A 14,160-nucleotide genomic window follows, 5' to 3' on the forward strand; every position below is an offset into this window, starting at 1 on the left:
TATGAATCAAGTTGTGGCTTCTGTTTTAATATATAAGATTTGGATGATGACATAAACAAATAAACATATTACAGTATGTGGTTACTTATATGTTAAAGAGATGACAAAGAAAACGCAGCGTTTTGACGAGATGAAAATACACCTTTTGAGACAGCTTTATAATATCTTCTCGGGAGATAACCAATGATAAAGTAACACGTCATCAAGTGTAAGGAAAGCTCCCCAAACTAGATAGCCTAATCTGCAAATCCCTCTCTCTCTCTCTCTCTCTCTCTCTCGCTAGCTTCTGAGCTCAGAGAGAAAATATCTTTACGGATGATTGAGTCGGTCATGGCCGTCCGTCTCTCCACCGGATTCTCCTCGCCGGCGGCGTTACTCCGTAATATCCGTTTCCCTTCTTTCAAATTTCCTCTTTTTCTTATTTAAATTCCTGAAAATGCTATCTTATTCGTAATATGCAGAGTATCGTCCTGCACCGAGCACGGAGGAGGGAGTGAGCTGCTTCCATTACGCGTCCCGCCGCGTTTTTCACCCTCAACGTCTCAACAATACTGCTTCTTGGTACTTTTACCTTTCCTTTTGAGTTTTTTTTTTGTTCTGAGAGTTTTGGCTTTTTATCAAGATGTTCGATTATTGTTTTTTTTAATAGCATATCTATAGAGCGATTAGTTCTTAGTCACCATGCAGTATGTTTCTTGTCAATGGGAATGTTAACTGTAGTGCGTAATTGGTTAGATAACTTATCATTTTAGACCTTGGAACCAGTTAAAGTTCATTTCTTTTGAGTTATTGTTAGGAACGATGAGTTTGGTCCTGCGTTGTTAGCTGATGTTAAGGTGTTTGTGAGTATACATGGAAGTGTCTGTTATCCTTCACCTGTGATGAAATGCATAAGATATTAAGACTTTTGGAGACTAGTCATCTCTCTTTTTTTTTTTTCCTACGTATTTGTACACACATTCTTATTACCTTCTGTGGGAAACAAATGAAATTGACTGATATGCACTTTTTATAGGAGTGGATATCTGAAGTACAACAGTGACTATTTAACAAAGAGACACCCGAGGAAGAATCGAACTCAAGCCACAGCCGAGTACGTTGATTCAGCTTCGGACCCAGAAAAGCAAACTGGCAAGTCAAGATATCATCCGTCAGAAGAGATTAGAGCCTCTCTGCCACAGAACGCTGGAGATTCCAGGCTTTCCCCTGCAGAAACTACTAGAACCATCATTGAGGTGTTATACTGCGTCTCTCAATCTTCATTAGCTACCTCTTTTTTTTTTTGGTAAAGAAACATTGTAGGGGCCAATGCCTTAATAGTATATATGCATTGTTGTAATCACATGTTAGCTCGTTTATTTGTTTTGCTTGCTCTTGTATTCTTTGTCCAAGATTCGTTTTGTGCATCTAACATTTCCCGTAGTGTGTCGTCATGTTCAGGTGAACAATAAAGGAACCTTGATGCTTACTGGTTCAACTGGTGATGGAGTTCTTGAGAATATTCTCTGGCCTGATATACCTTACATAACAGATCAGAATGGAAGTAAGAGGACGTTTAATCATCTTTAGTTCTCTGTAATTATGTAATCCACAAAAATTGAGTCTAATTATCCTCTGTAGATTTATACTTTCAAGTTAAGGAAGATGAGGACGTCATGCAGTCTGTTACCTCTGAAAACAACTATGTGGTATGTTGCTGCCTCATGACATGCATATCCTACTTATATCACATGCATCTCAGAATCTTTTAATGAAATGATGAATATCTTATTTACATTGCATTGCAGCAAGTAATAGTAGGCTTTGATACGATGGAGATGATCAAGGAAATGGAGCTGATGGGTCTGTCTGATAGTGACTTTGAAACTGAAGATGATGAAAGTGGAGGAGAAGATGACAGTGAGGAAGATGGGGATGAAGGAGAAGACGATGAGGAGGTTTTAACTACTTTCATTTCTTCACCTTTTAGATTGAGTCTATGCGAGGAACCCGTTTGCCATCCCTTAGCATGCTTCACTAGCAACTGTGTTCTTGACTTCAGGAATGGGTTGCTGTTCTAGAGGATGAGGATGAAGACGAAGATGATGATGAGGATGACTATGATGATGATGATGAAGATGACGATGAATCGCTTGGTGACTGGGCAAAACTGGAAACAATGAGAAGCTGTCATCCCATGTTTTTTGCAAAGAGAATGTCTGAGGTTAAACATCAGTCTCATCTTCTGAAGAAACTGTGTTGTGATTTTTTAATTTACAAACTTAATGCATTTGGCAATTTTAGGTTGCTGCAAATGATCCTGTAGATTGGATGGATCAGCCGTCTGCTGGCCTTGCCATCCAGGGACTGTTGAGTCATATCTTAGTGGAAGATTATTCAGATATCCAACAGAAACTTGCTGACATCAAATCTACAAGTACCAAGGGAGACAAGAATGCTGAAAACTTAGAGGAGAAGCTTGAAGACACTAATAAGGCAGATAGTGATGATGAATCTGAGAAGACGAGAAAAGTGGTGGCGTTTTACAAGCTGGAGATGATAAGAATTCAGCTTATTACAGCACAAGGGGATCAGGTTTGCAATAAACCTCCTCACGGTTCCCTTTTTCTGTCTTATGCTTAGTAGTGTCTTTTACTCTTTTGGAATAGACTGAAGTTGAAGTGGAAGATGTCAGAAAAGCACAGCCTGATGCTATTGCTCATGCATCAGCTGGAATCATACGCCGTTTAGAAGAGTCTGGTGATAAACTAGCTGAAGCACTTAGATCTCTGTGTTGGAGATACTACGGTATTCAAGCAGAGGTAACTAATTAGCTGAAACCTTGACTTTAGAAAGCCTAGTTTCTGTAGGTTTTCAGTAAATTGTATTTTCATGAGAATATTTTGTTTTGCAGGAAGTGAAGCTGATTGGGTTAGATTCCCTTGGTTTTGACCTGAGGCTTTGCGCAGGAGCGAAGATTGAGTCATTGCGGTTTGCATTCTCGACAAGGGTAAATCAGTTCTCTACTTGGTTCTTGTTCTTGATGTTTAAGTAACCGTGCTAACCAAACAGTTGATATTATTATGGAGTTTATAACATTTGAAGCCAATGAAAACTCTTGCGCAGGCAACATCAGCAGAAGACGCAGAGGGACAAATGAAAGAACTATTATTCCCGACAACAAACCAGTCGAAACCACTGGAACCCAAGGGAACAAGTCAGAAAGAGTCTTCTTAATGCTGTAGTGATCTTTAATGAAGATGCATGTAGGAAACAGTCCCATGAATCAAAATCCAAACTGCAAATGCATTTTCTGTGGGACAAACATGAACAAGGGTAGGATCTTTGGGATAAAGCATTCAATTGATTTTCGACGCTGTGATTGTGGTTTCAAGTTTGTGGGTTTTACTCTGCACAAATTGAGCATCGTAGTTTCAACTCATTCGTTAGCAAAGCTATTGCATCAAGATTTTGACGTACCCCAAAATAAATCCATCTTAAAATTGTGAGAGTGGACGGACAGTGTGACTTGACAAATCTATCTCTTTCTCATTCAACCTCTTAAAGTACTCCCTAGTTCCATTAAAATATAAGTTTTTGAAGAAAAAAAATTGTTTCAGAGGATACATTTTTTCTGTTTTTTATATAAAAATTGTAATTTAATAAAATTAATCAAATTTATCAAAAGATTATTAGTTAAAAAAACATTAAAATTTGATAATTTCTAAAAACAATGCATGATTAATGTGTTTTTTTAATATTTGTGAAAACACTAAAACATTCATCTTTAAAGAAAGAAACAACCACACAAATACTTGGCCTTGTTAGTTTCTCCAACGTAGAGACAGAATAATATATTCTTTTAATAAAAATACATTTGCGGGGACAGTATAGTATCGGTGATGGATAATCCAGCAGAAGGGAACTAAACTTGTGGTCCATTGTCTTGGATTTTGATTCAGTCCATATATAGTGGGGTTTTTTGACAGCAAAAGATGAATGAATTGGTTAACCTAATAACTCCATAGAACTAAAATAGGGTTACAATAAAACTTTGGACTAAAGTCACAGTAGAACATAAATTGATAGGCTCCTAAAAACTTTCCAAAAAAGTCTGAAGCTTAAGGATGTCATCACCAATAGAGATCAAATCTTCTTCATGTGGCGTTCAAGACCCAAAAAGTTCTGTTTTGGATCTCTTATGTTATGCTTTATTTAAGTCATATTTTTAATCTATCAACTTATTTTCATTTACAAATCCAATCACGATAACTTATATTCATACACATCTAGCCTTTATCTTCCTCTTTTGTATTCTATTTTCCTTCATCTAAATCCTTGTTTATTCTCCTCTTTCATCTACTTATGTTATACTCAGCTTGATTGTTATTTTGTGTTTCAGACTTGAAGTTTTAGATTTGCAGTATGCTTTTGCAATTGAGTTGTGTTATGTTTTTCTTTTGCAGCCGAATGGTATAACTATTACTAATTTAACTAGTGCAATAATAGTCTGACTTGTACAACTGACTTAACTACATATCAATAGTACTATTACTAGTTTAACCAAAACAACACTAATCTATATTGTTGACATTGGGTGGTATGCTTCTCACTTGGAGATCTACTTTTTGATCTAGACATGAAAATAAGTAAGAGATAGAGCAACCATTAACATACTAACATGACGAAAGTTGTATAGTTTTGATGCCCATATATGACATATATACCAATGTTTCAGTATCCTTAACTCCAGATTAAATTTTAGATAGATTTCGCTTCTCCTGTTCTGCAAATTACCAACGTCTATTCTGCTTATCATAATTTTGTGAATTAAAAATTTGAAACAAGCAGTGAAGAGTGATGATTAGATATATGTTTATCTAAGAGATGTTGCACATGTTTGAAAAATATTTTGAGGTTATTTATCAAAATTTATCTCCATCAAAAGAACGTAAAATTACAAAGCACACAAATAGAAGAAAATGGATTACTTAGAAAAAAACTTATTTATTATATAGTCTTCAAGCACAACAGACAACAGCTAGTGATCTAAAAAAAAATATAATCAAGTAACATCTTGAGAGCACTTTATTTATCATAAAATACATTTTGGTAGCCACATACTGAGATAATATTCTCATATAGAGCTAACGAAATCAACGAGTTCAACCACATCTTGGAGTAGAGAGTTGGAGTTCACCACCTTACAATTCAATCTGATCTCTCCTTGAGTTCCCGTAAGAGGTGTAATGTTGCCCATCCTATTCATGGCCTCCACAAACGCATCGAAGAATTTTTGTGTGCCATCAGCATATTCTCTCACCAAGGGGATTGTGTCAGTGGCATTGGGGCTAGAGAACAACTCTTGGTCAGTCTGGATAAGACCTTTTTGTTCTTTGAGATTCACATAGTATTTGTTGTCGAAAACCGTAGGGGTACGCAGATCAAAATCAACCAAGGCACTTAGGTTACCATTAAGGGGGCATAGTCCACGAAGAGTTTGGAGGTAAGTAGTATTGAGGGTAGGATCAGGTAAACCTGTGTTGCTGAAATTGTATAGTCTGCGTATAATGAACTGGCATTGATTTTTACCAAATGTGTGACCCCCTAACCAAAAAATAAACATATGATCATTAATAAACTCGATAGTTACAGAAATATCAAACGATATTTAATAAATTTTTGTAAATTACCAGAGAGAGCAACAAGATCAGAAGGACGGTCTAGGCCAACGTTTCTAAATCTGTCTTTAAGTTCTGGAAGTGTGGCGAATGGAGAAGGAAGATTAACATTAGATAGATTGAAAAATGCTTGTAAGCTGTCTCTTCTCCCCAAAGGAACCCTCCAAGAAGGACCTCCTGCCTTTATATTCAGAATAACTATTGTTTTTAGAGAATTGTTTTTTTTTTTTTGCAAATGCTATAGAGATTAATTATTCTTATTATTCCCATGTGTAAATAGAAAAAGACATACATGTAACATTAAATCCTTGATTAGTTAGTCAAAGTGAAGCTCTCTAAATTCCAGTTTTTTTTTTGAAAAATATGATTATTACTGTACCATGCTATCTAAAAAACTAACTTATCCAACCAAGTATATTCTCGTGATGAGATTTAAATCTGTCAGTGTCTATTATAAACATGTCATGTTTTCTTCAAGGGACCACGCGTTTTAATATTTGTCGATTGGTTTTGAATACATACCATATATATAGTTGAAAAGTCCATACTAATTATATAGACTGTGACGACTTTGATAGATATTAAGATTTAGAACAGTATTTGTTAATCAAAGCAAACGTATCAATGGAACATACCAACGTGACAGATTGTTGAGCAGCGATGGTGAGCATATCTGCGCATGAAACGGTTCTTGGGCAAGCCCTCTCCACTGCGGCTTTCATTGTATCAATCACCGGAAATCCTCTAGCCGAGTTTGCGTTTCCGATTGCATCTTTCTCTGTTCGGAACGATGTCGTGTTGTCTAACAAGATCGATGCGTCACAACCCTTTCATATTTCCAATATTATTTGACAAATCATTAGTCAATGTATTACATCTATTATATAATGAAAAATACAAGTGATGAGAGATAAATTTTTCTAAACCATATTTTACTCGATGACATATAACATGTGTTCCAGTTTTTTAAAAATATCTTATAAGAAAGATAAGAAAATCCATTATTACAAATTTAGATTAGATCATTTCAAAATGTTATTGGTATTAATATTATACTATTTAATAATTGCCTGGTTCAGGATATACGTGTGAGGAGTTTTTTGACAGAAATAAAATATCTTTTCTGTACACCTTAATAAAATGATTGAGGTACCTTAAATTTACACCGTGTTTGGTACGGCACTATGCTCTTTTTAAATAAATAACAATTGATGTAACACAAATAATTCATGTCCGGTAAATCCCAGATCTTAATTACTTAATATATTAGGGCATCACCACTGAAACTAATAACTAACTGGTAGTAACAATCATCATTGTCGAAAAACGATAAGTACATTTATTTATTTTTTGCAAAAACACATTATTTTCTTTTGTCAGCTTAATAATTTAACTAATGAAATAAACTATGGTGTCTTATCCAAGCTAAAGAGAAGTTTACCAATCTTAAAACAAATATATGATATCTAATCATGTGAAGTTTTATATTGATTATCTTGTCTAGAAGAAACGTGTAAGCCTAGAGAACTGACACAAAGTAGCATTTTCAATGAAACTGAATACAAATTTGAATATAAATTATTGAAAATGCAAATAACACTTACTTTGTAACATAAAACAATGCAAAATTATCTTTCATTTGAAACAGGGTGTATTAACATAAACATATGTTTGTGTTGAGCCTAAAAGTTCTATCCATTATCACTTGTTTTTAAGTTTGACATTGATTTGTTAAAATATTTAAAAGATGGGAATTATTAGCAAGGAAATAGAAAGAAGAAGAATAATATCTTACATTGACAAAGCAGTCGTGGAAATGAAGACGAAGGATGCTCGCGGCGATACGAGGGTCCGATCTTAGCTCGTTGACAATGGTGGCACGTACGATGTTAGTAACATTAGGACATGAAGTGTCGTAAAAGGTTGGTGTAAGTTGAGCATCGGACAGAGACGCACGAAACACAATACATGCCAATGTGATTAAGATTATCCAAGTCGAAGAAGTAGAAAAAGAATAAGAGGAATGCATTTTCTAAAGAAAGGAAAATAATCTGATTGGGTTTACAAGAGAAGATGAGGAAAGTCTATTATCTTGAGGAATGCCTTTATAGGCAACACGGGTCTAACTTGGAGGCTTTATTTCTCAATTGAAGGATTTTATTTCTAGCAATAAAATTAAGACTTCATACAAAAACAAAATGAAGACTTCATACAACAAAATGAAGACTTTTCCTTCTGTCAACTATTTCAACTATGATTCCTTTTATTGTTCAAAAAACTTTACTTCGGCGATGGATTTCTGATTTCTACATAAAAGAGGAATTATAATAAGGTAAGTTTGAGTCAGACGAAGATAATGGTGATTTAAAGAATCAATACCATTAAAAGATGATCATTCCCAAATTATACCTTTAATGAAAATTACAATTTTTTCAAAAATACATTTATTTTTACAAGAGATTAATAAAATTCATTAATAGCGTTTAAGTCTTTTGATTTTGGATCTACGTATATACATAAATGGATCTATAAATAATGGACCTATATATATTTAAAAGATATACTCACTTTAAATTTAATATAAGTATAAATATATTATGAACTATAAATAAATTAACAAACATGAAAATATTATTTTCTTAAATATACGTATCAATATTTAAAATAGACCATTTGAATATTATACATATTTTCAATACAAACCAAAATCATATATCCTACGCCATATATCATATACATATTTGAATATCAGTTTTCCATGGATACTGTCATTTTATACATAATATTGATATGGCAATTACGAGTATTCAAGAATATTTTAAAAACTATCTTAAAATTAAATTTTAAATCTATAATAAAAACACAAACATATAATAGGTTATTAATAACGAAAATAAACTAATACTTTCATATCAATAAAAAAAATTTATATTATCATTTTTTATTTGGATAACATAGTAAAATTTCATCAAATTCTAAGGACTCACTAATTAATGTAATATTAAAAAATATATGAGTAATTTAATCAATTTTTTTTAAAATACTATCAGATATTTTTTTGTTTTATCGGATCAATAGTATCATATTGCAGGTTAATAGTGAGTTTTTTGGTTTTTACCGGGTTATATCGAATTTTTAATTAGCGATTTTTTCATTAAATCTGAACCGGATTATATACAATGTATCGGGTCTATAGGTTCAACCATGAATCTAAGTCGGATATGAAAACAAATCTTAAAACTCAAACATTATTATAGAACAACTACCATATTTTGAACAAATACCATATTTTGAAGAGAAAGAAACAAATGATAAAAACCTAAAAACTCAATTGTTATGGATCGAAACAAAAATAATAGTAGTTTGTAAATCAGTTTTCGATGAATAAATAAAAAACAAACAAATTCGCACTTTTTAAGCGCGGCTCAAAATCTAGTGTCTATTTAAACTAAACACATATGACATATTGCAAGTGTTATTATGCGCTCTCTTCAAGAAACACGATCCTTCTTATCCAAAAAGATCCATGTTTTAAAAAATTTCAAAAATATATACTTTTACATTTTCAATGTATTAATTAATTATAAATTGTAAATTTCAAAAACATAATTGTGGTTTAAAAAATTTATTGGTTAAATGTTATGGAGAATATCTAGTTAAAAAAAATAATGCATGGTAATCAAAATTTCATATATTTTTTTAATCCTACTATATAAAAGGAACTAATTTAGAGCTCAATTAGAGGTGCCACATAGGATGAAATATTCTCATCCAATCATAGGATTAAATTTTTTAAAAGCACTATTACTAAAAAAATATGTATGAACTTTACAATAAATAATACATATATGAACTCGAAAATCTATAGTGGTAAAAATCCCTATTTGTTTTACTAATTCAAGTCAATACTATTAAGTTAGGAACATGTTCAGTTAATAAAGTTTGTGTCCAACTTAAAGAAATCTAATTATATATAGAAACTACATTTATATTCTATATATTTTGTAACCCCTGCAAATATATATTTTTAAATTAGTCTAAAATATGCCAAAATTTTTAACTCTTATCTAATGCATAAAAATATAAAGATGACTAATGCATAAAAATATAAAGATGATGTTGTGAGATAAGAATGTACACACAAAATTTCAAATAAAAGAATTGACAAATTATATAATTTTTTTTAAAATATTTTATATATAACTTAATAATATAAATCATAATCAAAATACTATTCGTATCACATTTTTATTAACCAAAAAACTCGTGCTTTCGAAGCGCGGATCAAAATGTAGACTAATATAGCTCCTAATATTTATTTAAAAATTAAATTTCTCAAAAAAAAAAAGATTAAAGACACCAATCAAGTATGTTTAAAAAAATATAGTGGTTTGTTCTTGCACCAGAATCTTGGTTATGCAATTCAAAACCTATTATGTTGTTTTGTTATTTTTCTCCTTAAAACAGAGACAAAGAGTAATGAACAAAGACAAATTATGAACTCTTATTATCAGATTGTTTGTTTCTTTTTATTTTCTCTCGCTTCAATTTGATGACTGTAACTAATTATTTCAATTCACACAAGACTTTCAAATTTTAAACGTATCACATTAAATATAAAAATCTTCAACAGATTATAATATCTAAATGTTCTTCTCGATAGACAATAATATCAGAAAGGCAAGTAGCACATCTCCTGCCACAATCACCGGCTGCACTGAAAGTTCAAAAAAATCTTTTGTCTCATCAATACAAATCAACAAAATATACGAATAAATTCAGTAACATTGCATATTTGATACAAACCGGTTAACAACCTCAGCTCCACATAACATTCACATCATCTTCCACTAAGAAATTTGCAACGAGAAGAAAGGCGGAGACAACTATTACGTGTAAGTTACTCGATCATTGGATTTCCACATTTCAAGATCTCTCTCTTTCGCTGACTCATTTTCTAATTCTTTCTTTCGTCAAAGGGTCGTTTTCCTCAACACGATGGTCAAATCAAACCACAATGATCCTCCACCTGCTGGAGGTAATTCAAAATTACGACTTTACTGTGCGTTTATAGACTTCTCGAACACATACGAACCCAATCACCCCTCTCTGGAATCCAAGAAATCATTTGTCCAAAATCCGGACAGAACATCTTAACTATTAAGTGCAAAATCAAGCGTAGAGATCGTTTGATTTGGTATGTTATACTACGAAAGTAACACAACAAAACCTTAGTATTAAATTCTCGATCAATTTATCTGATTTTTTAGTTCATAAGTTTTTTTCAAGGGGCCCTTTTTCAATGTAATTCATAAAATTTCCAATTAGTTTATTAATAGAAGACCTAAACACACTTTTAAAAGATTATTTCCAAATTCAAAACACCATAATGCTAAACAATATCTCAATTACGAAGAACTTTTACCTATTTTTAATTTTCAACACGTTAATTTAATTTCTATTACTACAGAAAACCACTATACACAACCAAAAACATCAACTCCTCTCTACTTTTACATCTCTATCGATTGACTTCCAACTTCATTCGCATAAACAAATGAACAATCAATCTTAAAAAACTCAATGTCATATATTCTTTCTTATAATTACTTTACATCTATTTTAACAACAACCAAAAACAGCCACAACTATGGTCATACAAATTTTAACTTCACCCAATATCCGCGCGTAGCGCGGACACGATCCTAGTATATATAAAATTTTAAAATATACATCTTTTTAAAACAAAGAAAGTGATAAATAGAAAGAAACTAGAGAAGTGTGATATTAGGTTTATCATATTGGTATATGTCATTTATTTTACCATTTTTCAAAAATTATCTAAATATATGAATTATATTGTTAAACATATATATAATACTGTTAAAACATATATGTAATACTGTTAAACAGTTTGATATATATGTACACGATTTATAAATTCTCGGGCAAAGAAAATAAATTTATTAAAAGTAAAAGATATACTCCCTCTGTTTCATATTAATTGTCTTTTTGATATTTTCACGGAAATTGAGAAAATTGTGCAATAAACTAATATATTCTTATTTAATGTATTATTAATAAAATAAAAATGATTTAAATAAATGCTTATTGGTTATTCAAAAGGGTAAAATTAATTTAATGTACAAAGTTACATTGGAATGGTAGAATAACATTGATTTTGAAATAAAAATAACACTTATTATGAAACATAACGAGTATTGTATTAGGTGAGTGAAAGGCGAAAAATGTACAGCAAGAATATCGAACCAACTTCGAGTGGGCATGGAAGTTAAGCACTAAGAATCAAATTCAAACAACTTTAAGAAAAACATAAAAGTCGTTCAAATTAGCTGTTTAATTCAATGAATGAAAACAACTGACTCAATAAGAATAAATACAATCAATAACATATCTAATGAAGATGTTGAAAAGACTCATATATAAAACAAGAAGATGAGATTTTCAGAAAAAATAAAACAAGTAGATGATACGAGAAAAAATAACACATTCTCAAAAAAATTAGGCTATGCAATACTTTTAGGGCCTGGCTGGTTCAAACACAGCGGTTACGGTTGCGGTTATGGGAATTTGTGGATGCGGACGGTTGCGGTTTCTAGCGGTTTTAAAAGATTTGTACGACTGCTACAGCGGTTAAAAATTTGTGCGTTTGCGGGTGACTTATGACTTGTTAACTAACAAATGCGGTAACAGTCAAATAATAATTTAATAATATTTACATTTAATATAATTACAAAATATAAAAATCATAAAATTATAATAAATATAAAATTTATATTTAGAAAGTTATAGTTTTAATTTTTGAAAATTTATTGAAATTGTTTTTATTATAAAATTTTATAATTTTAATTAAAATATAATAGATATATTTTAATATTTTCATAATTTCAATTTTAATTTTTTTATTAAATATTTTTACTTTTGTATATATATTGTTTTAAAAAAAAGAAAAAAAATTTACCCTCTCGCAACCGCCCGCAACCGCAAACGCTAACTGGAGCCAGCTTTTGAATTTATGAGATTCGGAGCGATTTGAAGCAATTTAGAGTGATTTGAGTGATTGTTGCAAACCGCCGACAACCGTTACCAACCGCAAAAGCTGCGTTTACGGGTGGTAGCGGGAAAACCAGTCGCCCCCATCCGCATCCACAAACTCCCGCAACCGCTGCGTTTGAACCAGTCAGACCCTAAATCTCTAGATTCTAGTTAAATGTTGAACATTCATTAGATCATTTGTTTCATAAATAGACCCGATTTAATCTCTCTAATCTCATCAATGTAATATTTACCTTTTAGCAAAAAAAAAAAAAATTACTAAGGTTGCCTTATTATTATCTAAAATAAATGGTTGTTGTCCTACCAAAAAAATAAAATAAATGGTTGTTGAAATTTATGTTTAAACATCTCTTATATATTAATAAAGATCATTTAAAAAGTTGTAACTTTAAGTTTGTACAAATTAAAAACATATCCTTCTTATGTGTCACTTAATTAAAACGTCAATTTAGCTTATGTGGTAACTTAAAAATTAATTAAAAAAATGTTGGTCCAAATTCAATTACCAGGAATATTATATTAACCCAAAATATAAAAGACATGTATTTTTTTTAAATAAAAGCTACAAAATTACCTAATATAATTAACATATATATGGTCATTAATGACTATGAATAATAAAGTTTTGATAACAATTTTTGCATCCTTTTTTAATTTTGTTTAATTTTATATTCTTAAAAAAATAAAAAAATTACATTAACCATATAATAAAAATAGATTTTTCTTAGAAAAATACCCTAGGATAACACTAAAAAAATTTATGTCACAAAAATAAGACACTAAGGATCAAAATGACCAAAATGTTTCATTAAAGGGGTAAAATATATACTTATACTCCTAGGGTTAACTAATCCAAACCTTAGGGTTTAGAGTTAAGGGGTGTGGATTTTGAATTGAGATTTTAAATTTTATAAATAAATATTAAAATTTTGAACATAAAAATTTGAAAATAGTTTCAAAAAGTATTTTCGAGCTACAAAAAGAAAATTTGAAAAAAAAAAAAATTTAAATTTTTTTATAGAAAGTACGAATTTGAAAACATATAACTAAAACTATAAAAATATTATTTTTTAATTTTTTTTATATGTCTAGGGTATTAGGGTCCTTTTACCTATTAAATAAAACATTTTTGTCATTTTCCTTCGTGTGGTCTATTTTGTGATCAAAACTTGAAAGTGGTCTAATATGAGAATTGTCATCTTATATGTTATATTTTGAATTTTGAAAAATGACTTTAAGTTACAAAAATGAGAAAACCTTATATATTATATTTAAAAATTTTAAAATGACCTTAAATTACAAAAATGAGGAAACTTTATATGTTATATTTTTCTTATATGTTAAATTTTCGCTTATATGTTATACTTTTGAATTTTTTTAAACGATTTTAAATTACAAAAATGTAAGTTTTTCTTAAGCATAC

General features: G+C 30.7%; 2 protein-coding genes across 2 annotated transcripts; one reads left to right on the forward strand and one right to left on the reverse strand.

The window, feature by feature from the left end:
- Nucleotides 1-134: 134 nt before the first annotated feature.
- Nucleotides 135-3,433, forward strand: LOC103873085 (uncharacterized protein At3g49140). Its single transcript, XM_009151513.3, has 11 exons — nt 135-379; nt 462-561; nt 1,016-1,235; nt 1,441-1,543; nt 1,621-1,688; nt 1,788-1,937; nt 2,042-2,203; nt 2,284-2,574; nt 2,649-2,801; nt 2,894-2,989; nt 3,106-3,433. The coding sequence occupies exons 1-11, from the start codon at nt 316-318 to the stop codon at nt 3,214-3,216; spliced, it is 1,518 nt and encodes a 505-aa protein (XP_009149761.1). The 5' UTR covers nt 135-315; the 3' UTR covers nt 3,217-3,433.
- Nucleotides 3,434-4,962: 1,529 nt separating this feature from the next.
- On the reverse strand, nt 4,963-7,873 carry LOC103873086 (peroxidase 34). The gene is made up of 4 exons (XM_009151514.3): nt 7,456-7,873; nt 6,296-6,487; nt 5,673-5,841; nt 4,963-5,586 (listed from the first exon to the last, which is right to left on the reverse strand). The coding sequence occupies exons 1-4, from the start codon at nt 7,687-7,689 to the stop codon at nt 5,117-5,119; spliced, it is 1,065 nt and encodes a 354-aa protein (XP_009149762.1). The 5' UTR covers nt 7,690-7,873; the 3' UTR covers nt 4,963-5,116.
- Between the last annotated feature and the right edge of the window lie 6,287 nt (nt 7,874-14,160).

Source organism: Brassica rapa, chromosome A06, assembly GCF_000309985.2.
Source record: "Brassica rapa cultivar Chiifu-401-42 chromosome A06, CAAS_Brap_v3.01, whole genome shotgun sequence".
Lineage (NCBI taxonomy): Eukaryota > Viridiplantae > Streptophyta > Magnoliopsida > Brassicales > Brassicaceae > Brassica > Brassica rapa.